Source organism: Rattus norvegicus, chromosome 1, assembly GCF_036323735.1.
Source record: "Rattus norvegicus strain BN/NHsdMcwi chromosome 1, GRCr8, whole genome shotgun sequence".
Classification (NCBI taxonomy): domain Eukaryota; kingdom Metazoa; phylum Chordata; class Mammalia; order Rodentia; family Muridae; genus Rattus; species Rattus norvegicus.
Genome location: NC_086019.1, coordinates 65,336,956 through 65,361,259, shown reverse-complemented (window position 1 = coordinate 65,361,259; position 24,304 = coordinate 65,336,956). Strand labels below are relative to the sequence as shown.

At 39.9% G+C, this 24,304-nt stretch overlaps 1 protein-coding gene across 6 annotated transcripts in view; it reads right to left on the bottom strand.

Annotated features, from left to right (window-relative positions):
• Window positions 1–24,304, bottom strand: part of Chd1 (chromodomain helicase DNA binding protein 1) — a 67,366-nt gene that overhangs the window by 41,011 nt on the left and 2,051 nt on the right. For 5 of the 6 annotated variants that reach the window (XM_039110782.2, XM_039110776.2, XM_039110789.1 and 2 more), the window contains exons 2-7: window positions 23,837–24,037; window positions 6,790–6,991; window positions 5,861–5,974; window positions 4,023–4,087; window positions 826–975; window positions 425–693 (exon numbers count right to left, since the gene is read on the bottom strand). In XM_039110782.2, coding sequence (XP_038966710.1) covers window positions 425–693; window positions 826–975; window positions 4,023–4,087; window positions 5,861–5,974; window positions 6,790–6,991; window positions 23,837–23,889 — 853 coding nt within the window. In that variant the 5' untranslated portion in view covers window positions 23,890–24,037. Of the gene's footprint in view, window positions 1–424; window positions 694–825; window positions 976–4,022; window positions 4,088–5,860; window positions 5,975–6,789; window positions 6,992–23,836; window positions 24,045–24,304 lie in introns of those variants that run through there. The other variant, NM_001107465.1, reaches the window with a different exon arrangement.

Here is a 24,304-nt window from a genome sequence, read left to right as displayed (position 1 = left end):
TTAGTGTACAGCAAGTAACTTGTAACTTGGAAATTGCTGTTCTAATGAATTTACTCTCCAGGTACATTAAGCAATAAGAAGCCTATATATATTCAAGACAGAGGGGGAAATGGTCAAAAACCAACAAAACTCTTGAAGTTGAAAGTATAAAAAAAGAAACAAATGATTTAAAATGTTAAGAAAACACTGTTTTTCTTATAGTTTAGAAAAGGGCTATTGAGTTGAATGTCTTCCAACATACAACACAAAACTGTTACCAGGACATTTTCAGACGTGTGGGCCAAGCAATGCCTATTTTCACAGTAAATAAGCAAAGGAGAAAAAATTCACTTTCTCTCATAACTGGAACCTATCTACGAAACGCTGTCGTTCACATGGTGGATATTTGAACAATAACATAACATAATGCTATTTACAGCTGTACCTCCTTTCCGCCCAACTCTGCAATCCATAAACCTTTCTATGGTCTCAAACTCCTCATCCTCCGTCTGAGGGACGTCCTCTCCGCAGACCTCCAGCAGGTCATCAGAGTCAGTTTTCATCTCTTCATCCTCCTTGTAGCTCACATTGACGGTGGCCTGGCGTCGAGAGCTTCGTTTATCATTATCGTAGTCCTCATCATCTTCATCCTCAGACGAATCAATCTGCCTCTTTTTCTGTCCAAGAATTTTTTTCCCACTTTTTGACTTAGATCTGGGAAAGGGAAGGAGAAAAAAAGAAAGTGCTTTGCAGATACTAGGATAAAAAGATTTTTAAGAAACTATACCAAAAAAAAATTCTCTAAATGGCCATTTTTAGCATCAAACCACAAAATTCTATACTCACCTATTCTGAGGTTTTCTGCTTTTGACTTTGTTTTTTGGCTCATAATCAGACTCTGTCCCATCACAGCTACTTTTATCTCTCTCGTCTTCAGATTCTGAGTCTGAACCAGACTGAGATGGAGATCCAGACCCAGACATTTGCCAATCTTCACTGTATACAAAACATTTTAGATATCACAATTTATATTGCTAATAAAACTCAATTATGGTCAAAACTAAATTATATCCCACTGAATGCAAGAAAACTATTGCTTTGAGCCATACTGGAAAATAGTAAATATCAGCAAAGTAACAACAAGAAGTGTTTTGCAAAGATGTTTCTTATAACCCTAGAGTTTTACTGGTAACTTAACCCTCAAATGAAAAATATTATGTACATGAACGTTTATATTATTCTCTTAAAAACAAGAGGGCTTCTAGCCCCTCATTTTACTTTTTTAGAGACTGTAGTATGTAAAAAGCATGTGCTTTTACACAGAAGCAGTGGGGCCCGGCATGGTGGAGATCACGATGGCCTGGTCGTGCTGCACTGCATTCGCTAACCACATCCTCGGAGGTGCTCCCACTTGCTGTGTTTTGTTTTGTCTTCGTGTGGGGAAAGCAGGACTGTTGAGCAGTCCAGGTATGCAAAAGACAAGTGAACACCTGCACAGCTGGCTGAGTTTCCTGCCTCTGAAAGACCCTTCCCCAGGAGAGGAATCTGCACTGCATGGGCTCAGAAGGCGGGAACATATCCTTTTATGTGCACGGGGTCTGAACACCACCTGCATTCCTGGTGCCAACAGAGGCCAGAAGGGGTGTCAGCTGCCCTGGGTCTGGACTTACAGACAGTTGTTAGCCACCATGTGAGTGCACACTGGGAACCAAACCACTGTTCTCTGGGAGAGCAGCCTGTGCTCTTAGTCACTGAGCCCACTTGCTAGCCTCTAAAGTAATTTTTAAGTAAGAACATATATTCTCTAGGGGAAAAAAAGCTTAATGTAAACAACATATACAGAAAAATGTTGGGTCTACATGTTAATATTTTGTAATTATTATACAAATATCAGATGAAAGATAAATATTAGATTGTTATATTTAACTTGAGTATCCCTAACATAAAACTCTGAAACCATGAAACTTTTGAAAAGTTTGATTTGGAACGTTGGGAGTTGGGAGTTTGGGGTTGGGTGCCCAAGAGGTACAGTATATGCAAATATTCCTAAATTTGCTAAATTCGAAAACCTGAGACACTTCCAGCCATAAGCATTTCCCTACCAGAACTCAACCCTACTTCAAGTGACATTTTTGTCCCAATCCTTGATATACACCAAATCAATTGTGACTATGAAGAAGTTAACACAACAAACTCACATAAAATCAGATTATAATTTTATCAGATGGTAAAACATAGAAGTCAATTATTTTATCCTGGGGTCTTCTAGGATCACACACACTCAGAGTGGCATGATGCAGGACACATGAAAAATTCTTCCAAATAAATTTTTCAATGTAATTTTTAATGTTTATACCCAATCAAGTCTATGTATCAGCTCAAATTACTTCTCTTTTATTTTCTTATAACCATACTCAATGAGAATTTAGTAGCTCAATAAAAGATATAAGTAGCTGAGAAGACACCATAGTTGAAAATACAATATAGTTTTCACTGAAAACTAGAATACAGGTCAGCTCAATTTTCAGTGCTTTTCTGGAATGTGTGTAGCCAGCATCACACACACAAAAGCACACCAAGGTATAAAACAGATCTGAAGTAATAGTATGCCCTATGACAGAGGGGGAAGAAAAACAGAAGATAACCAGACACAAAAACAGAATTTCCAGAAACTAAAAAACATGAATCTTATAAACATACAAAACCTATTAGAAAAAACAGTAAATCCAAAACAAAGTAAACAAACAGAATACCCAAGATAAATAGAAAAAGATCCATCAAAGCATGAGAATGAAAAGCAAACCAGTGGAGCGGACCTAATGTAAGAAACTGTTCTACCTGCTTTCTGGGTCAAATTCTGTAGGATGATGTCATTATGCAGGTGAAGGCCAGTACAAGACAGAATGAGGCCTGTCATTGGACGAGAAGGAAGGATGTATGGGAGAAAAGTCTGAGAGAGGAGGAAGAGACTGGAGCGAGGTGGGAGCAGCCGAGAGGACGTGGAGGCAGATGTTAAGATTCCTCTCTGCACATTTACAGGTTGTTATGGATATTCTTAAGGGATGGATGTGTATGTCTAGGTAGGCAATTATATATTATCAATTGGATCAGAGGTTATTGTGTTGTGTATTTTTCCATGTGGCGATTTAATTGAATTCAAGAGAATATGTGGTGGCTGGAGACGCTAGGCAGCCACAGAATTGGGATATGTATGTCTGGCACGGTGGCAACCTGCCTTGGGAGCTAGATGGGTAGAGAGATTGCTGCCAGGCTCAGAGAGTGGCCACTGGCAGTGTGATATGGGATGAAGCAAAGAGGACGAGACACTTTGCTGACTGAGCTGAAGATATCTACTAGTTATCTTGGGGCACTACGGTGCCGGATCTAGTGTGGGGTAAAAGACAACATTTATTTTTATTTAATTTTACAGCAACAAAATTCTGTGACAGCTATACTGAGTTTGAGTTTCTAAGTGAAATGTGCAAAAGTAAACTGCATGTGTAGATGAACTGCTTGGGTAATTAACATAAACACCAAGCCACTCAATTACTCTGCGCTCTTACATGCTTTTCTACCATGCTGTCAAACTTGGAAAGTAGTATGTTATGGAAAGTAGTTCTTTGATATCACTTAAAGTAAATCTTTAATCTGCAAATACAGAGGAGATATGTTACAACATATAAAAGAACAGGCATAAAAAAGATAGCAGCTGGTTATAGAAAGACAAATGGTAGTGGTTTAAATTAACTTCAAAAACACCATGAACTAAGAATTTTAAAACTATGTTTGGAAAGGAAATGTACAAAAGAAAAACAAAACCATAATATTTCCTTAGCATTCAAAATTAGTTGACTGAGCCGGGCGTGGTGGTGCACACCTTTAAACCCAGCACTCAGGAGGCAGAGGCAGGCAGATCTGAGTTTGAAGCCAACCTGGTCTACAGAGTGAGTTGTACGACAGCCAGGGTTACACAGAGAAATCCTGTCCCAAAAACAAATGAACAAACAAAACAAAACACAAGTCAGCTGAATAAAATCACATACTCGTTATGCTTTTTCCTCTTGACATCGCTGGACGAGGCGTCTGAGTCTTCACTGCTAGAGGAATCCTACGGAGAGACAAGGCCAGTGTCAGCAGCTCACAATCCACATCTACGCACATTAGCAAAGCTTCACTTGCTGTACTAGCTAGCGCTCATTCTGCTGACTGTAACCATGACAGAGACAGACAGACGGACAAACACACTCCAGTGGTTTGAATGAGATGTACCCCGTAATCCTGGGCATTTGAACACTTAGTTCCGAGTTGGTGGCACTCCTCAGGTAGGTGTAGGAAGCGTGTCCTTGCTGGAGGAAGTATGTCAGGGGAGCCAGCTTTGACATTGAAAACTAGGCTAGTCCCAGGTTGCCTCTCTGCTTCCAGTTCATGGTTTAAGTTGCAAGTCGTCAGCTCCAAAGGCCATGCCGGCCTGCTATCCCACTTCCCCACAGTAATAGTGACAGACTCTTTACCCCTCAGGAATGTTAAGCCCCAGATAAACCCTTCCTTCTGTAAATTGCTTTGGTCTTGGTGTTTTTATCACAGCAAACAAAACCTAACTAAGACACATAAAAAAGAATATTACCAAAACAAGTAGCATATGTGGCAGTTATCTCTTAAAAAGTAAAGTTTCTTTTAGAAATGTGTTGACACTAGAATACACATAAATATATACAAATATGTGTACTGACAGAGTAGACTACCTCACTATAGGACATATATACACTAAAAATTAATAAATTCCAATAACACACATCAGCTGGGAATAATTCAGACCAAGACAGCATGTGAATGAGTACATACATGCCTGGTTATTTTTTTGCCCCGTAACACAAGCTATCTGGGAAGAAGGACCCTTAGTTGAGAAAATGACTCCATCAGATGGCCTAGAGCCAAGTGTGTGGGCATCATCTCAGGTGATGACTGGTGTGGGAGGGCCCGGCCCACTCATGTGGTGTGACCGTGAGCAGGTCCTGGGAGGCGTAAGAAATGGAGGTAAACTGTGAGTTGGAAGAGCAGTAGCCCTCCAGGGCTTCTGTTTCACTGTCTGTCTCCAGGTTCCCGTCCTGACTTCATGATAGATTGTAGGGTACATAATGAAATAGGCCCTTTCCTGCCCAGGTTGCTCCTGGTCAGTGTTTATCATAGCAAAAGAAAGCAAACTAATAAAATACACAAATATTCAATAACAAAGCTGGGCTCCTATTTTGTATAGAACTAATAATATGTCTTTATCCATTAAATCGTGTACATCATACACATACACATATGGGTATAAAATATTAGGGGTGGGGCACTGAAAAAGAAGGCCTCCAAGGTACAATCATTCCGCCTCCATCTCACAAGGGCAGTACTAAGATTACAGACACTCATTACCATGCCAATCCATCATATTTAATATTGCTTGCAAGTTCACCTTTGGCTTACCCTGTTCTTGTCTTGAAACAGTATTTTACTAGGTTGGTCTCAGGCACATATGACCGGTGCTAAACTCTAATTTACCTTGCTTCAGCCTCTCAAGAGCTGGGACAGCAGGCATACATAATAATCATATAATAATAATAATAATAATAATAATAATAATAATAACAACTAATAACAACAATAACAATACATCAATGCCTTATTTCCTGTTTTGCCATGATAAGGAAACAAATCACATAAAGGTCCCACTAACTGTTTTTTGATTAACCCATAAAAGTAGGAATACTGGTACTAAAGAAGACGTCTGTATGTCAAGATTAATACAAATATCTAAGTTCAGGCATTGCTATCTATTCAAAGCAATGGTGTTTAGTAAGTAAGTGTATGTCTGTTATGGAGCTGCGCACAGGAAGCTCACCTCTTCGGATCCACTATTAGATGAAGCTGGGCGCTGCTGCTGAGGCTGCTGTGTCTGCTTCCTAAGCATTGCAGATCTCTGAACAGCCAGAATACTGGGGTTAGATTTCCAAAACTGCACCAAAACAAAGCAGGGAGAGATGAAATGTGTCAATGTTTACACCCCTCCATGTAAATTATTCTCCTCACTCACTATATGAATACAGTGCCCCTGCAATACAGTGAAACACAATGAAGTGACCATGAGAAACGGACAGCATGTCGGACCTTACATGTAATAATAACCACCATACTCCTGGTACTTCCAATGCTTTTCAAAACAAAGTGGAAATGTACTGCATCCCTCCTACATACCATGGCTCTCTATGTTCTCCTGTGTTAGGTAAATGTGAAAAGCCAGAGTCAAAATATAAACCATGTCACTCCGTAGTTTTGCTCATAAACTTGGGGGGGGGGGGTGAGGGGGCAAGGTTCTCTATTAACAAAGCTACAGCATGATTTACATTTTTGGCCCATACATCTTAGTTCTCCAGGAACTGGTACTCTGAGTAGTACAGTCACCCTGCAGCAAGTAACCTGCAGGAGACAGTTCTGTCAAGCGCGCCCGCCTGCTGTTAGCAACAGAGCACCCCCTGCAGACCTTAAGGGCAGACCACCAAGCCTAACCAGAAGACCTCAAGCAGCCTTTACTTTTATCTAAGAAATTTAATTTCTATCATTTGGTGTTTGTGATGCTAGGAACAAATCCAGAACGCCAGGCATGGTAGGCAAGTGCTGTAGTGCTGAGCTATACTCCCAGACCATGACGCTGTCCAGTCAGTTACAAGAGTCAACGTCTGTCTTAAAGGGGTAGAAAAGGTTTTATCTGTGTACATAAGTATTTTACAGACACCTGATTCTGTCTTAAGTCAGTTCAACTGCATAAATTACCTCAGCTCCATCAACTTTTGGTGGTTTTGCTTGAACTTTGTTCTCTCGGGATGTGTCTGACTCAGACTCTGATTGACTTCCGGAGTCAGAACCAGAATCAGAGTCGCTGCTCCCAGACTGGCTGCTGCTCCCATCACTGCTGCTGCCAGAGCTTGAGCCAGATCCAGAGCCTGATGCTGACCCAGAATCATCTTCTGACTGACTACAATTGAAAATAAAAAACTTAAAGCAAAATCCAACAGGAATTTTAACTCTTCAGCAGAAAGCTAAGCATACAGTTTAATATTTCAATCATCTGGGTCCAAATACAAAGGAAAATGTACATTTATAGTAATGAACACACACATTTGGTTTTTTGTTTTGGTTTCTGAGACACAAGGTTTTTTCTGTGTAGTCCTGGCTGTGCTGGAACTTACTCTGTAGACCAGGCTGGCCTGGAACTCAGAGATCTACCTGCCTCTGCCTCCTGGGTACTGGGATTAAAGGTGTGCACCAGGTCATTGGACAGACTTATTAGGACTGTAATCCCTCAAAGACAATGTGCAAGGCCAACCAACTATGGGACCCTAGGAGAGAAACTAGGAAGACAAAATGTTTAAGTCATAATACAAAAACCCTAATAGAGGTTAGCTCTAACAGTTTAAATTTAGGAAGTGTGTGAAGAAATTAACAAAGTGTAGTAAATTCTTACTACAGAGGGTAGAAAAATAAGCCCATTTCTTCCAGTGAATACTTGTTTACAAGATTATTTCTGGCAATGTGCAGTGATGCAAGTCTGCAATCCCAGCACTTGAGAGACAGAAGCAGAAGGTATTGTCTTCTGCCTTCTATAATTTTCCAAACTACCACCAGATGGCACAACTTGCTGACAGACTACTTTCAAAAGCTACTCTTCAGGAAAAAAAAGGAAAGCAGCTAAGAGAGTTGTAAAATAGAGTAATAAAGTTTCCAGAAAGAATTTTTATTCTACAAATTAAATGTTTAAAATGACAACTATATATGTATTTTGAAAAATGTGGTGTAATTTTGTTTCATAGAAACACAAAGTAAAACTTTTCCCCTAGTGAGATTTATGGTTGCAACATTGTCTCTACCAATATTGCTTTTTCTCTCCATTCCCAAACCCTTCCCATCATTATTTCCCTCTCCCAAACACACAACTCTGAGCCACTCAGATATCATTGTCTTTTAATAAAAGGGGAGAATAGTCCTATTTTACTTGAGCTACTTGTACAAACTGTAGCAATGCTATTAGAGATTTTTTTCTGATAATTTTATTTCTCTGTTAAGGAAGAAAATCACTAATTCAATAAACTTTACTGAGAACCACTCGTAGATGGAGCCTTGGGAGACTAAAGGACACAAAGTCTTTACCATCAAAAGAAGTCCTACCTTACGTAGCTCCCTCCGTAAGCTGATAAGCAGCTTCCTGTGCTATGTTTATAACAAGTGATCTTGACATGACCAGGTTTGGGGAAGCAATCAGGAACACTTAGTACAAATTTCTATTAAGGAGGTCTTAGATTGTTGCTTGGCAGGGGTTCTTATTTTCACTGAAGCACCTAGCATAAATTTGCTTGCCAAACATACACAAGCACTGGGTTTGATCCCAGTTATAAACTTGATAAAGCATGCCTATAAACGTGGAGGAGGCAGAAGTTCAATGGCACCCTTGGTTACAATTTGAGACCTAACATGCTGTCTCTAAAATGGAAAAGGTAAATGGGTGATGGAATTCAGGGCAGACTCTGTCACAGATCCCTGCTCCTGCTACAGTAACGGAACATGTTTATATCAGGAACTGCTGGACTTTGGTATTTATATCCAAAGTAGTTTACTGAGTTGTTCTTTCATGGAATAAAGAATATGTCAAGATAAAGAGGAAGGAAAAGTTTCAGCAGAAGTGCATTCTAATGTCCAACTATACAGCAGGGTGAATACAGACCTTGGTGATAATAATAATATACCTTTTCTTTTTAAAGCTAGGAGGAAAAGATGTTTTCAATGATTCAATATAAGTGATAACTATTTCATGGTATAAATGTTTACCCTAACTTGAACATCATACAAATAAAATTCTTGCAGCTGCCCAGCTTTCTGATAAGACAGGTCAGACTCACTTTGCATATCTTGCCATAAGCCATAATTGTTATTTCATTAAAACCCAAGCAGATCACAAGTATGAGGTAAGCCTGTGACTGTGTACATGTCACTTTGTGTGTTTGGCAAAATGAACGACAATGCATGTATTTTTAGAGAAAATACATTAATTTATGCTAGTATTTCTAATCCACAATCAGAGGCTTTAACTCTTTCAGTTTTCTGTTTACATCATTTTGGTTGAACTTCTTGGTTCCAAATGACACCAATGATCTGCTTGTTTAATCTTAGGGCCAATACATATACTACACACACCCAACTAATCAATTTCACATTAGTAACATTAGTACTGACGGAAACTTTGAAATAATCCCTTTGCTTTCTGGTTTCAAAATTGCTCATCCCCATAGTTAAACTACTGCCTTAAAGCCTATTAATTCCTGTGTAACCAGAAGTTGTCCAACAACTTGATATACAGAATCGTCTCTTTATTTTTAAAGACTTATTGTTCTGACATCATATTATTATTAACTTAGGTTCAATAGTTTAAAGATACAATGTTTGATCAGTTAAATTAAAATGTAATTTTAAAATTTAATTGCCTTGCACCCAGATCATGATTCCTAAATACTACTGCACACCTAAATGACAACTCTCCTAAGAAATGGAAGACTGGTGCTGTGCTACAGAAAGTAAAACCTAAGCCTACCAGCCCTGATGGGAAGGGGAAAAAAAAAAAAAAACAAAAACAAAAAAAAACAAAAAACCTTAAAAAACAAACTTTAAGAAGGGGAAGAGCACGGAAAAATTAAAGGACATAAGAGGCCGGCGTAAAGAAGCTTTCATTGACCTAATTTTTAATATCAAAATAACAGTACTGAAAGATTACTGGCCAGTAAATGAAGTAGGAGCTCAAGTTCCTGAAAATGACAGACTCAGGGACATGGGAGGGTCAGATACAGAGGGGTAGAAAAGTCTTATTACAGTTACACAGAAAATACTAGCACAGACCAGAACCATCAGTGGGTGCTAAGTATAAAAGAACTTGATGAGTAAAATATTTACATCGTTTTAGACTCTTTTTTGTTCTGGGGAGGAGGGGTCTCTGTTTGCTTGTGAAAGAGTTTCTGGCAGTCCTGAAATTCAATTTGTAGACCAGGCTTGTCTGGAACTCAGAGATCGGCCTGCCCCTGCCTCCTGAGTGATGGGATTAAAGGCCTGCACGACCACACCCAGCAGCTGCAAACTCTCCAGAGCTACTGTGTAGCCCTGGCGGCCTAGAACTTGCTTTGTAATCCAGGCTAGCCATGACAAGAGAGATACACCAGTCTGTTTCCCAAATGCTGATTTACCACCATATCTGGCAATATTTATATAGCTTTAAAACATCTTTTCACAGGGGCTAGAGTGGTGGCTCAGAGGTTAAGAGCACATGCAGATTTTCCAGAGGATCTGAGTTCAGATCCTATATCATCTCTTAACTCCAGCTCCAAGGGACCCAATGCTCTATTCTGACCTCCAGGGATGGGGATGGGGAATGGGACAACTGAAACTCACATGTGATTAAAAAGTAACAGTAACAATGAGGCAGCCAGTCTCACAAAGACAAGTAACACTTTTTCTTCTCATATGTGTAATCTACTAAGGAAAATAGTTCATGGGGATAAAAAGTGAAAAAGAGTTATTGAAAGAGAAAAGGAGTGGGTAGTTAAGGAGGTCAAGAAGGAACAGAGAGGTAACACATCATCAGCATGTGTAGACATGGCTAAATCAGTGGTTCTCAACCTGTGGGTCAAAACCCTTTCACAGGGGTAGCAAAAGACCATTAGAAAACAGATATTCCCATTACAATCCACAACAGTAACAAAATTAAAGTTATGAAGTAACTGCAAGTCAGAGGGACTGCAGCACCAAGGCTGAGAACCTCTGGTCTAAATGAAACCTTACTTTTACAATAAATACATACACAGTATCTTTAAGGCAGTAGCGCTAACAGGAGCAGGTAAGACATGAGCTTCCAGATGTTCTTAAGATGTATCATTTGAACTTAATTATAAGTACAGATTAAACAAACACAAGCTGAAATACATATATTATACAAAATGACTGGTGTGTAGTCCTCAAAGACAATTTAATAAAAGACAGAACTATTCCAGGTTAAAAGAGATAAGAGAAACAACAGCCAATTGAGTATGTGATCTTAGTTTGGATACTAATGAAAGACGGAGGTGACAGTCCAAAGTGAAATGAAAAGCGAGAGTCTCTGAACAAGCTAGCTCACAGGGTTTAGGTAAGAGATTATACTCTGTTCTTAGAAAGGGTAGACTAATATGTGTGGGGCACCATTATAGCAACTTATTTTCTTTCAAATTCTCCATACAGACAGACTGACCACAAGAGGTTGTCAATGGTAGCTTACTCAGCTAGAAGTCCCTATTTGGGACTTTATAATTTTCCTTCAAAGTTTATAGGTGAAGGCACTGAAAATTAGAACAGAGGTTTGTCCGTACTGTGTAACTCAAGGCTCTGCTCTACAGAAGTAGCTACTCGGACATCCACATAGATGCTGTGCTAGACTAACAAGAGCAAGAATGACAACGGCCAAGATGGCAATCAACTCGCAGTGGATAAGGAAATGTGGTACACACACATGATACCCGCAGGAAAGGATAAAATGGGAAATTAAACTGTGAAGGGACAGACTCAAAAACACAAATACCACACATTTTAAATTTTCCTATGTGCAAATGTGGGTAGGTAGGCAGGAGTAGAAATTGAGAACCTAGAAAGCGGGCCGTGAGAGCAAGGAAAAGTGTCTTAAGGAAGTGGGGAAGGAGAAAAGGGTTAACAGTACACATGTCACATGAGAATAGGCGATAGTGGAAGTGTGATATACGATGCTTTATGTTAATGAAAAATAAATCTCACTGTATCTCAGGAATAAAAGCCAAAATAAATCTCAAGTAAATAAATTTTAAAGTTTGTAGCCAAAGCAACAAAAGAGAAACATAGTCAACATTCACATCTGTAATAATTTAGAAACTAATTCTCTCCCAACATTCCCTAAGGTATTGAACAGTTAATGTTGTCAGCTTGAGTGCTTACAAAAATATTAACATTCCACTAACAAAACAGTACAGCCATTTTAATTTACTTCTTTTTCAAAGAATTCTGTGCACCTATACTCCCTGGTCAAATCCTCATGAACTCCATAACTAAAATATTATGATTCTGTGTCTATGAATTACCTGACAGAAATGTTTTTCAAACTCTAACCTTCATCAAGATGGCCATCCTCCCGCCCCAGTTATAAACTGTGGGGGCCTGGGATCCATCTCAGACCTCTAAGAGCCGGTGGCAAAGCTGTAACCACAACTTATTTTGAGGATCTTAAAGGCTATGCTTATTGCCTGGCTAAAAGACCTAAAATTTGAACTCTGGTAGCTATGTATCCGCTTAATCTAAAATCATTCTCTCTGCTTTGCAATGTAAACACCTACCTTCCTGCAGCCCTTGAACTCATGTTATTCCTACCTTAGCCAGCTGTGGTTCAAGCACTTCCATTCCTACAAAGCTGCTAAGTGTCACTATCCTGCTGGACAAGGGTTCTCAACTCCACTCAGCCTGGACTCCAAGGTGTGCTTTTCCACCCGACACTCCACACATGACCAGCACAAGGCAACATACCAGTACAGTGTTCACTTAGCAAATACATTCCTGTGTCCTCGCTTTCTAGCGGCCAGACGCAGGATGATTTATTTATGCAAACGCTGCATTCCTTTTCCGTCCTGTTCTACAGTAATGTACCAACCTCTGCAGACATTCTTTCTCACTCTCCTCTCCAGTTTTCCTTGCTCTACATTACTCCACTGTACTCTTCCTCAGTCGCTTAATTAAAACTCTTAACTCTTCTGGAAAAATCGAAGGCTTGACACACAGTCTACTCCCACATCGTCACTGTCCACATGTAACACTGACCCTGCGGGAGCTGACTCTACTTTAGGAATCAATTCCCCAAATACCCAATACCCAGAAAAGGTCTTGATGGCCAGAGAGCCCTTTCTCACACCTCTTCTCCAGTAAGACAAAATTTAGGACATGACACCCTACAGCTTAAGCATTATTTTCACTGTGTTTTACCTCTACAATAAAGCTGTACCACTAGTCAGGACAAATGTAGTAAGAACAGGTATCCACATTAACAGAACCCCTAACATCAATCAAGGGCAGGCAGCCTACCTGTCAGTGAAAAGATCTGCATTTGAGACCATGTGCTAGGGCTGGGGCACCTCTATTACACTGCATTGTTTATTCAATGCACAGACAATTTTTTTAAAGACTAGGTTTTCTGTAATTAATAATTTGATTTCACTTGTTTACCTTCTTAACAATTAGTGAGCAGGGGTTTTTACTAGGAACAAAACAGGGAGAATGCTAGGGCAAAGAGAATGGAAAGAGAAAAAATTGGAGCTCTTTGGGAGGTGAAGGCAGGCAGACGTCAGAGAGTCCTGCTCTACATAGCAAGGTCCAAGACAGCCAGGGCTCTGTAGACACACTGTCTCAAAACAAAGAGGGAAGCCCAGCATAGGTACCTACCCCTATACTTTTCCTCATCTGAAAATGCTTGCTCTTTAGCATTGGTAAAGTTATTACCAGTTATTTGGGTAACATCCTATCCATTTCACCACAGAGGAAGAAGCAATGTTGACAGAGAGGTAACAGGTGACTCTAAAGGACTGCTGAGAAATGAATGTGTGAGAACAGCTTCAAACTTTACTATCAGCATCCACATGTATGCCTTTTACACAGTGAGGTGGTCACACACACACACACACACACACACACACACACAGAGAAACAGAGAGACAGAGATAGAGACAGAGACAGACAGACAGACAGTTGAAACCAATCAAAGATAAAATAAGCACATTATGCCCCTACCTACCTGAAGTCCCAAACTGAAGAAATGAGAACAAGGCTGCTAGAAATGGATGCTAGAAAGGTCATTTTTGGCACGACTGAGTTGAGAGATAACTGCATTAGTCATGCTGAGTTAGAGGCTAAGCCTCAAAATGCTTTAGAGCGGTGGTTCTCAGCCTTCCTGACGCTGAGACCCTTTACTAAAGTTCCTCGTGTTGTGATGACCCAGCCATACACTTACTACCACTGCTACTTCATAACTAGTTTTACCCATTATGAATTTTAATGTTTTCTCAACGAATTCTTTTTTCCAGAGCTGGGGACCGAACCCAGGGCCTTGTGCTTGCTAGGCAAGCGCTCTACCACTGAGCTAAATCCCCAACCCCTCCTTAATGTTTTCTAATGGTCTGAGGCAAACCCTATGAAAAGGCTTTTCGACTCCCAAGACCCACAGACTGAGAGCCACTACTTTTAAGTATCAAGAAATGAAAAATGAGTGTACACACATACAATTAAAATTTACTGGTAACCATTTCATAAAATACACATAAAATCACAAATGTTGTAGGAAGATAAATGGCTAATTCTATCATTTATAGGTAGGTAGCTTTTTTCCCCCTCATCAGTATTACTGACCACGTAGTAGTGAATAATTTAAAAATAATCAAGCAAAGCAGGCCAGTGGCAGAATTAAGAGATGGAACTGCACTGCCACCAGAGAGTGCTAGAGGCACAGCGGCACAGCACGTACCACGTACGTGTGTGGCAGCTCACCCTGTGGCCACCATTACTTCAGGGATGCCTGAAACTATCCAAGGTAGCTGAGTCAGCAAAATAACATCATACTTTTAAAACATTAATGTGCTGAAATTTCCTTAATGCTGCCACAAGAAATAAAGTTCCCACCGGGTGTGGTGATGCTCGCCTTTAATCCCAACCCCCAGGAAGCAGAGGTAGGAGAATCTCTAGTGAGTTCAAAGCCAGCCTGCTGATCTACACAGTGAGTTCCAGGACAGCCAAGGCTACATGATGAGATCCTGACTCCAAAAAAAAAACAAAAACAAAAACCAAAAACAAAAAATCAGATCCCTATACTGTATAGCTGTAAACAAAACTATTTATAGTTTGGTATCTACTATGCGTCACTTACTGAACAATACCAGAGCCAATGCAGTCCACGCTGGGTTAATTATCATCCGAACAATGTACTACTACAGGACTGCACATCAAGATAACCCTTTGGCCCAGTACATGCTAAGGCTAGGATTAAAGGTTATTTAAAGTGTGAGCACCCATTTAGACAGCTGGTATTTAATACACATTCAAGTGACTTCTTAGTAAAGTATTTCAGGATTCAGTTATTTGTAACTATGAGGTGGGGGGAGTACTCTAGGAGCTAGAGATGGTTCAGAGAACCATCTGTTGCTTTTGCAGAGGACCAAGATTTGAGTCTCAGCACCCACAGGGCAGCTCACAGCCATTCCTAAGTCCAATTCCAGGGGATCTAGCACCCTCTTCTGGTCTCCATGGTGACCAGGCATGCACACAGCCCACTTAAGATACACACAGACAAAACACTCAAAAAAATTAAAACAAATCCATCTTTAAACAACACAACTACTCTGGATTTAACCAGAGGGTGATAGTCAGCATCTACTCTAACAACAAAAGAACAGCATCTTCATACCAGTGAGGTGAGGAAATCAAGACTGTCCTGCCCACTTTGCCCACTGCTCTCATGGCTCCATTAACTTCCGAGGAACATTCCCCAACCAGCCTCTGGTATGCCTGGCTCTTCTTGCACAGGCTAGAAAAACTTTTTTTTTTTAAAAAAACTGAAAAACATAAAAAAATTAAAAAGTAAAAAAACAAACAAACAAACAAAAAACCTTCATTCCATTCTAGTGAAAACTGTTTTTCGGGAAGGGGCAGTGCGGCTGAGAGGCAGCCGCCGGGGTCACTAATAGAGCGCCCAGGAAGTTTTCTCCTGTGCTTTAGCTCTGAGAAAGAGTGTACATACTGACTACCAGGAATGCCTTCTCTCCTTTCTCTGTTTTTTCATTTCAACAGCAACTTAAATCTTACCTAATCTTTCCATAGCAAAAAAAAAAACTGTCTGTGGCTTAGCATGTAGTTAAATGTTAGCTTCTGAGTAAGCAGTCACCTCATGACTGGCGGCAGCTAGCAACACAGCTTCAATTATGAAGAGCAGTCCTCAGTCAACAGTGCAATACCATCTCCCTTAAAACTAGTGGGTCTGACAAGCCAGAGACAGACAGACAGACAGACAGAGAGACAGAGACAGCGCACGCAGGCATGCATGCTGTAGCTTTCCTTTTCTGTGGGTCTGATGAGCCTGTGTGATGGTTTACCTTCCCACCATCTACTCTGCCTCCTTTTTCAAAGTCTCCTTCACTCCCCCATTCCAACTAAACCACACAAAAACTTCAGCACAACAAGGAACCAATCTCGGGATAAAAACTGTAAAACTAGAATGTCCAATTTCTGTTTATTAGAATGAACAGCTCTTCTTTACTGGGGGGATACAATATTTGTAAAAAATTTTGATTTCCTAGTAAAAGTATCATTTGTTCTTTCTTTGAAAACTACATCCATTTTTACCCAAATTGTGAAAGTTCAGTGGGAATCTTCCATATAGCTCACTGCATGGTTCTAGCACTTACCAAACTGCTTTCCCTCACCTCCCCTGCACGACTATATGGCCCACAAGTACCTGCTTAACTAAGTATAGATATACTAATCTATTAATACCTCTAAATTAAAATAATCTTTCCAAAACTCACTTATTTTAAAAACATGCTGCAACTCCACGTGAATAGCTTTATATATGTATGAATTTTGATACGAACACAACTATCCCGAAGCCCTATTAAAATGGAAGTTATGATCCAGGAAATCTAAGATACAAAAGAAAACTTTCAAGGTAAGCCATTCTTTTCCAGTTTTTGGCTCTTTGCATTTGTCAAAACTCAGAACTCTAACTCACGTTCTTTACAATTAACAAGTATAATGGATTTCAAATGCAACGTGACTAACAAATGCACCGGCCTCTAGGACTAATTTGAAAACCCTGAAGGGAAAAGGAAGTGCTGGGCAACTTCGGAAACTACTGGGTTGAGTGGACACTGCAAGGCCAAATGCACATAAATACTGTACACGCACTGTATTCAAGTTGAGTGGACACTGCAAGGCCAAATGTACACAAATACTGTACACGCACTGTATTCAAGTTGAGTGGACACTGCAAGGCCAAATGTACACAAATACTGTACACGCACTGTATTCAAGTTGAGTGGACACTGCAAGGCCAAATGTACATAAATACTGTATTCAAGTTGGCAAGTTGGTTTCTCCTAGAATTAAAGTCTATTTTTCATATATTCTAGGTGTCATATATGTGAGTGCCTGGATAACCTGAGCCGGCTTCTCCACTGTTGGAGGTAGAAGTTATAAGAGCACAAGAGTGGGGTTAGAATGAACCTTGTGGAGCCAGGTAGTGGTGGGCCACACCTTTAATCCCAGTACTCCGGATTACAGCGGTTACAGTGAGTCTCTTATAATAAGTTCTAGGCCAGCCTGGTGCACAGGCCGAGTTTATGACAGTTTTTGCACACATAGATTTCCAAGTTCCATTTGCTTTATCTGCTGAGAGGGCCTCAATTGAAACCCAAGTTTGCTGATCAGGTTATTGCCTGCAGCTGCTTAGCCATCCTCCCAGTCCTCCACCTTATCACACTTGGCAGGTCTCTGGGGTCCTAAGTCTCCAGTTCCCAGGCTGGGAGTCCAGCTGAATGCCCCAAGCCTGGAGATAGATACATATGTAAAATCTCCCCGCATGTTGTATGCCAAGCATGCATTCACCCATCCAGTCAACTCCCAGGCCTCATCCGAGTTTTAAACTGTTACAGAGCTGAAGAGATGATGAATGTCTAAAAGGACGTGCTGCTCTTGCAAGGGATCCATGTTCAGTTCCTAGCACTATGTTAATGTAGCACACAACTGTCTCTAAGTCTAGCCCCATAGCATCAACACCCTAATTATGGCCTCCTCACTCATGCAAATGAAAGTGGCATACAGGCACAAAAATAAAATTTGAAAACTGTTTATAAACCTTATTTTCCTACCCAGAAAGCAAAGTTATAAGACAGTAGATAGCAATGGGGTTTTGTGGGAATGTGTTCTGAAATTTCTTGTGACAGTGCCCTGAATGTACCTTGCTTGGTTCAGTCAGAAAATCAACAATTACACTTTGCCACTGCATGTGTTTCTAGCAAAATAAAATTTACCTAGCCTCTCTCTGGCATGGCTCCTGACAATATTCCTCAGGAATTCACAGAAAATAGAACCTTATTTAAGTAAAACACCAGTAACAACAATTGTAGGGATAAGTGGCTAAATTACTAAGGTAGACATGTTCATTTTATTTATACATTTACACGATGAATTGAACACACACACACACACACACACATCACTTAGGAACCTGGTACAGTAGGAACACTCTGGTATGAAACCCAGTTCTCCATTCCCAACAGGCTCAGGAGAACGAACCACAGTGCAGTTCTAACACTTCTCTTCCTGTGCATTCGAAATCTTCCCATCTTAAGAAAAGTTCCGGCTGGGGATTTAGCTCAGTGGTAGAGCGCTTACCTAGGAAGCGCAAGGCCCTGGGTTCGGTCCCCAGCTCCGAAAAAAAGAACAAAAAAAAAATTATAAGAAAAGTTCCTTCCAAGCACAGTTGCAAACTTTTAATCCTAGCACTCCTCCCAAATCTCAACACTTGGGAGATGGAGCCCCCAATAGCTCCATGCCATCCTCATTACACAGCAGGTTCAAAGCCTGCCTGGGCTGCAAAGGGATCTTGTCACATACACCGAATAAATTAAAAAATAAAAAATTTAAAGAAAAAGTAATCTTTCGAACACGTCTTTAAGAAGACACATTGTTTAAATATAAACTACAATAGGTACGGTCCAGTTAGGCATAAACTTGCTATTATCCCTTCCTGAACATATCTTACCTTTCTATATAGGACAGTACTGCACTAGAAAATCACAGAATCCTCTTAAACTCACAAGCTAAAAGTAACACTAACTATAGGACCCTATACTTACCACAGTCCCAGGAAGCTATGGCAATTATAACTTGGTTAACTCTACTCAAGGAACAGCCTACTGCTAAAGCCGCTGGTATGCAGCATATTGAGATTTCCGGATAGAAATCTTAGCTTCAGAAGCATGCAGAGGATGTGGGGAAACAAAGCCAAAGAAAGTACACCTGACCAACACGTGGACTGAGAGAAGTGAGATGCAAGAGTTACAACATCACCAGAAACTGTCCAGCCAGGTTTCTGAACGGGGTCGCCTCTGGCCATTGTCTTCATCACCTCCTAGTTTCCTATCTTCCTGAAGATGCTTGCCGTCATAACTTCACAGTTAGCATTACTTTACAAACTTACTCAACTGACTCTAAAAAGTGGTTATAAAACGAAGAGCAAGAAGCACCATGTTTTACAATGTCTTATAAAAAATATTTAAATCTAATGTAAAGATAAACCAGTTTTTTTTGTGTTGTTTCTCTGTGTAGCCCTGACTACTGTCCTAAAGCTTGCTCTGCTGAAGACTGTCTTGAATTCAGCAATCTACCTGCCTCTGCCTCCTAACACCTGACCCAAAAAAAAAAAAAAAAAACCCAAAGTTTTACATGTATGAGGTATATGCACGTTTATATAATCCTTGAATTCAAGTGGCTAAGGATGAAGACTCAGCCTAACCCACACGTTTATCATTATTAACATTGTTTAAAAGAAAAATGAAGATTTTAGGTTGGGGTCTAATTAGTATACACAAGGTTCTAGGCTCTATGACCTGTGTCCTTGCATATATACACACAAAAGATTTTATTCTAAGAATCAGGTCAACTGAATTCAATTAACTACAGACTACGTGAGACTTAAAGCACATTAGCACTATCTTTCACTCTGTAAGAATTATTCAAGGGCATAACACATAGAGCAGTGGTTCTCAAACTCAGGGTCTAACGACCCTTTCACAGGGTACATATCAGATATCCTATCAGTTATTTACATTGTGATTCCAACTACCAAATTAGTTACGAAGTAGAAACAAAAATACTTTTATGGATGAGGGTGAGCAAAAAGCATAAGGAACTGTATAAAGTGACTGAACACAGCATTAGGGACAACTGACTTAAAGAGGGAAGGATCAAATTTGTAAGCCTTACACAACAAAGTTGCTAAAAGTTGAACCAAACAAGCATCTATCAATCATCCAAAAGATAAGCAAAATATGATCACATTTCAAATATTGGCCCTTAAATCCATTATTGGACTAAATCGTCCTTCAAAATACCCTTTAGGAAGAAAATCTGGGGGTTGGGGATTTAGCTCAGTGGTAGAGCGCTTGCCTAGCAAGCGCAAGGCCCTGGGTTCGGTCCCCAGCTCTGAAGAAAAAAAAAAAAGAATTGCCTAACATGTGAGCCCTTGGGCTTCATGTGCAGGAATACAAAAGAATGAGTGAATGCAATCTTTTAAAATGTTTAATAGGCAGGGTTTAAAGAACTGCCCACACCCCAAGTCCACACAGGCAGACCTGCTGGCTGGAACCCTTCCAGCACTGTATTCAGAGAGCTTGGCTTCAGCTACATAAAACTTGTGTTCAACTGAACCACATACAGGTGTCCTGGCCTGCACTTAAAAGCTACAGACTCACTCTAGCAACACAAACACATGATAATTCTGCTTTTATTTTTTTTATTTTAATTTATTCTAATTACTGGGGTTTTTTCCAACCCAGCTGGCCTGGGAGTCCCTATATATAGGCCAGGCTGGCCTTGAATACAGAGGTCTGTCTCTGCCTCCTAAGTGCTAGGATCATCAGGCATGGGCATGAAAAATATTATCTTCATACAGCCTGTTCTGATACAACTTTTCCCTCTCCTAACTCCTCCCAACTTTCTTTCTTACCCAACTCCATGCCCTCTCGGAAGGAAGGGAGGGAGAGAGGGAGTGAGAGAAAGGAAGGAAGGAAAAACACAAATCACAAATCATAACATACAAGCCAAAGACCAGTAAGAGAAAAATGCTCAAAGCAAATGGGGGAAAAAAATCTACAAAACTACCACTGAGTTAGCTTTGTGATGGCCAACTGTTCTGGTCATGAGGCCCACCCAGGAATAGTTAACATCAATGGAGACTTCACTGAAAACAACTAATTGTTCTTTTGCCACCAAATAGCAAACAGCTTCTTGGTTAGGAGGAGAGGCCTGTGCACACTTCCCCATCTCAGACCTAACCCACTTTTCTAAGCAAGGTTTCAAAGCTATCAGTTATAATACAGCCGAAGGGTCTATTTCTTAAGAATTCTTTCTTTTCATCAATGGTGACTGTTCTACACAGAAGGAATCAACCCCTTCGCCTCCACATTTCTTTTTCTGTAAAAAGCTAAACCCAACCCAAAATACCAAATGGTAACCTCATTTCAGAAGCTTCCACCAAATAAAAATGAAATTCTGTAGCAAAACACATTTTACATTTCTCAGCCAACACCATCAAATTTGCTTAACTACGTATACAATGTATACTAACTTCAGAGGTGGATCATTTTTCTCATTTCTCTATTATTAATATTTTCTGTTGTAATATCTTTCGGTATTTTGGTAAGAAATCCTATCTGTAGAGTTTAAGGCCTCAGTTAACCAGACACAATTGCTTTTCTTTGCACAACCTTACAACGAAAGCATTTTCGAGAAAGAGTAGGAAGTATCAATACAAAGGGTGAAGAAAAAATAAAAGACAACACAAAGCAAGAAGCTTTGTGTCAAGGAAGGTCAAGGAAGAGCGGAAATAAAGAGATCCCAAAGCCGCACGTGTAGTCAGATCCCTCAATGGTGACACTCAGAAGCACCAGAGTCTGACAGCAGAATTACTCACATTATAGAAATATGCTTTGTAACCACTTAAAAGGAGTATAAATTGAGAAAGAATAGAATTTAGTATTCTGATCCGCCTCTCTTCCTGGGATTATAGGAATAATATTCCAACTATGCCAAGTTGGAAAGAAACCGTACTAACCCCCCCTCCAGTTTATTATCAAATTGGCTTCATCCTCCTCCTAGCTTTGGATATGGCAGCAAATACTGGAAGGTTAAGTTTTGAGAATGTACCAAGCAGGTAATCCCCTGACTTAAATCTGACTTCCTATTCTGTGGATACCCTTGTTCCTAAGTTTCTCTGTGAATATCTACTTCTTAACCATTTCTTTACTCCTAATGAATGAGACTTAGACAATGTAACTCTTCTATTCACTTACTACAATGTATCTAGAGATATGAATCAAGGCTGAAGTGTAAACATCCTCTTAAGTGAACCAGCACTCAGGAGGCCAAAGCCAGGTGCATCTCACTGAATTCACAGCTAGCCTGGTCTACATAATGAGAATTAGGTAAGCTAGGGCTACATCATGAAACTCTGTCTGTCTCTCTCTCTCCCTCTGTCTCTCCCTCCTTTCCTCCCCCTCCCACACTCACACACAAATCCTCTAATTTCAATAATTTCAACTCCACTGATTCTATAAACTCTACCTTGTACTACTGTACAGCCCTCCCCCCACTCCCCACCCCCCACCCCCATTAGCAGGGACTCTCTATGTAGTTCTGACTATCCTGAAACTCTTATGTAGACCAGGATGGCCTCCAGCTCACAGAGACCTACCTACCACCTCTGCCTCCTGATTGCTGGGACTAAAAGTGTACACCATCACTCCCGGGCTCAACCCAGGTTTTTAACTTCTAGATCCTTACTTACATAACAAAACATGTTCTATTCTCTATGTTGTTGTTATTTTGTTTTTGTAAACTAGCCCAGCACCTTTCCTGCTTCTTGAACCTCCCACTTGTCCACCACTGTAACTTCAGTTTGGTGTCCTACACAACACAAAACATCAATGTGTATTGTGCCAGAAACCATTTGAAGTCCTGACATACTAGATTTCACATCTTATTTGTGTGTGTGTGAGTAATACTGTAATTCCCATTTTGCAAGACCAAACATCAGAACTGAATAATTTACCTCAATTCATAGTGAGTAACCATTAAAGTCAGGATTAACTGTACAGTCAGACAGCAACACCTACTTTGCTGACTTCTATGTCTAAGTATATACAAATAATGGATTGTGACAGTAATGTGGAGACTATTTAAATATAAAAGAACTTAATGGTGTTGGACCAGGCAGTGATCTATGCCTATAATCTCAGTGCTCCATTTTGGTACAGGATGAGAAGTCTTACAGAGAGTGGTCTGAGCCTTACCACAGACCCTGACTTGAAGAGAAAAAAAAAACCCAAAAGGATTGACTTACACATAAAATGCCTCAACATTTCATTTCCATAAACTTTATTTATAAGAAACAAAATGGTCCAAATAAGAACTCTAAAACTCCCATATAAAAATAAACATAGACTAAATTCACATCAATTTTGTCTAAAGTTTTCTATAGTGGCAGAAATACTTCCTATTAGTGCTGCGGACATGTGTCATATGTCATTTACATACTATTTGAATGTCTGGTGTAACTTACAGAATTTTGAATGTTTTATAATCTAAACTGTTGCATGCAGCTAATAGCTAACTGGATAACAAAGATGTGGAACATAAAACTCCTGACAAAGAGTGCAGAAATTCTTACTACATTTAGACAGTTCATTAATGGCCAAATAAATCAATCTTAATGTCTCTTTACTGTTTCAGCTTCAATTAATTCAAAATATAAACCTTCAATAGATTTAAGTAGATCAGAATTTTCTATAGTTTTCACCTGCTATCTTCACACACACACACACACACACACACACACACACACACAAATATGCAATGTTAACAAAACTGCTATTGGGACTTTTTAACCTTTGCCAAGCTAAGACAATTTGATAAAAACACTCCCAGTTTCAGGTCTCAGGTAACTAGCTGGTTTAAAGTGCTCACTTACCTTGATTCTCCGCTGCCATTTCTAACACTTTCTTCATCACTGTGTCCATTCATTGTAAAGATCAACAAGTTTTAAATAAAACACAAATCTCCTCAGAATAATAAAAGACGAGTATGAATGCCGATTTCCTCGAATATCAAAAGTTCAAAGATGAATTTTCTTCAACATCCACGGGTTTCCAGGGCCCCCTCTCTATGTCACCTGGGGGAAATATATTAGCGGTTAAGAATATTTGCTGTAGGAAAAGATGTAAACCCGACTTTAGAACTCACAGAAATGGACCTAGACCATTAGACTGGAGATGGCTAGGAAGACCCGGACGCCTTTCACTTACAAGAACTAGAAGGCATCTATTAAGTACAATCTTTCTTTCTTACTAGAACTTAGCCTGCCATTGCTAGTGCTGTTTTGACAGAAGGGCAACAAACTTTTCTAAACTAATTGCTACTATGAAGCACTATTTACATA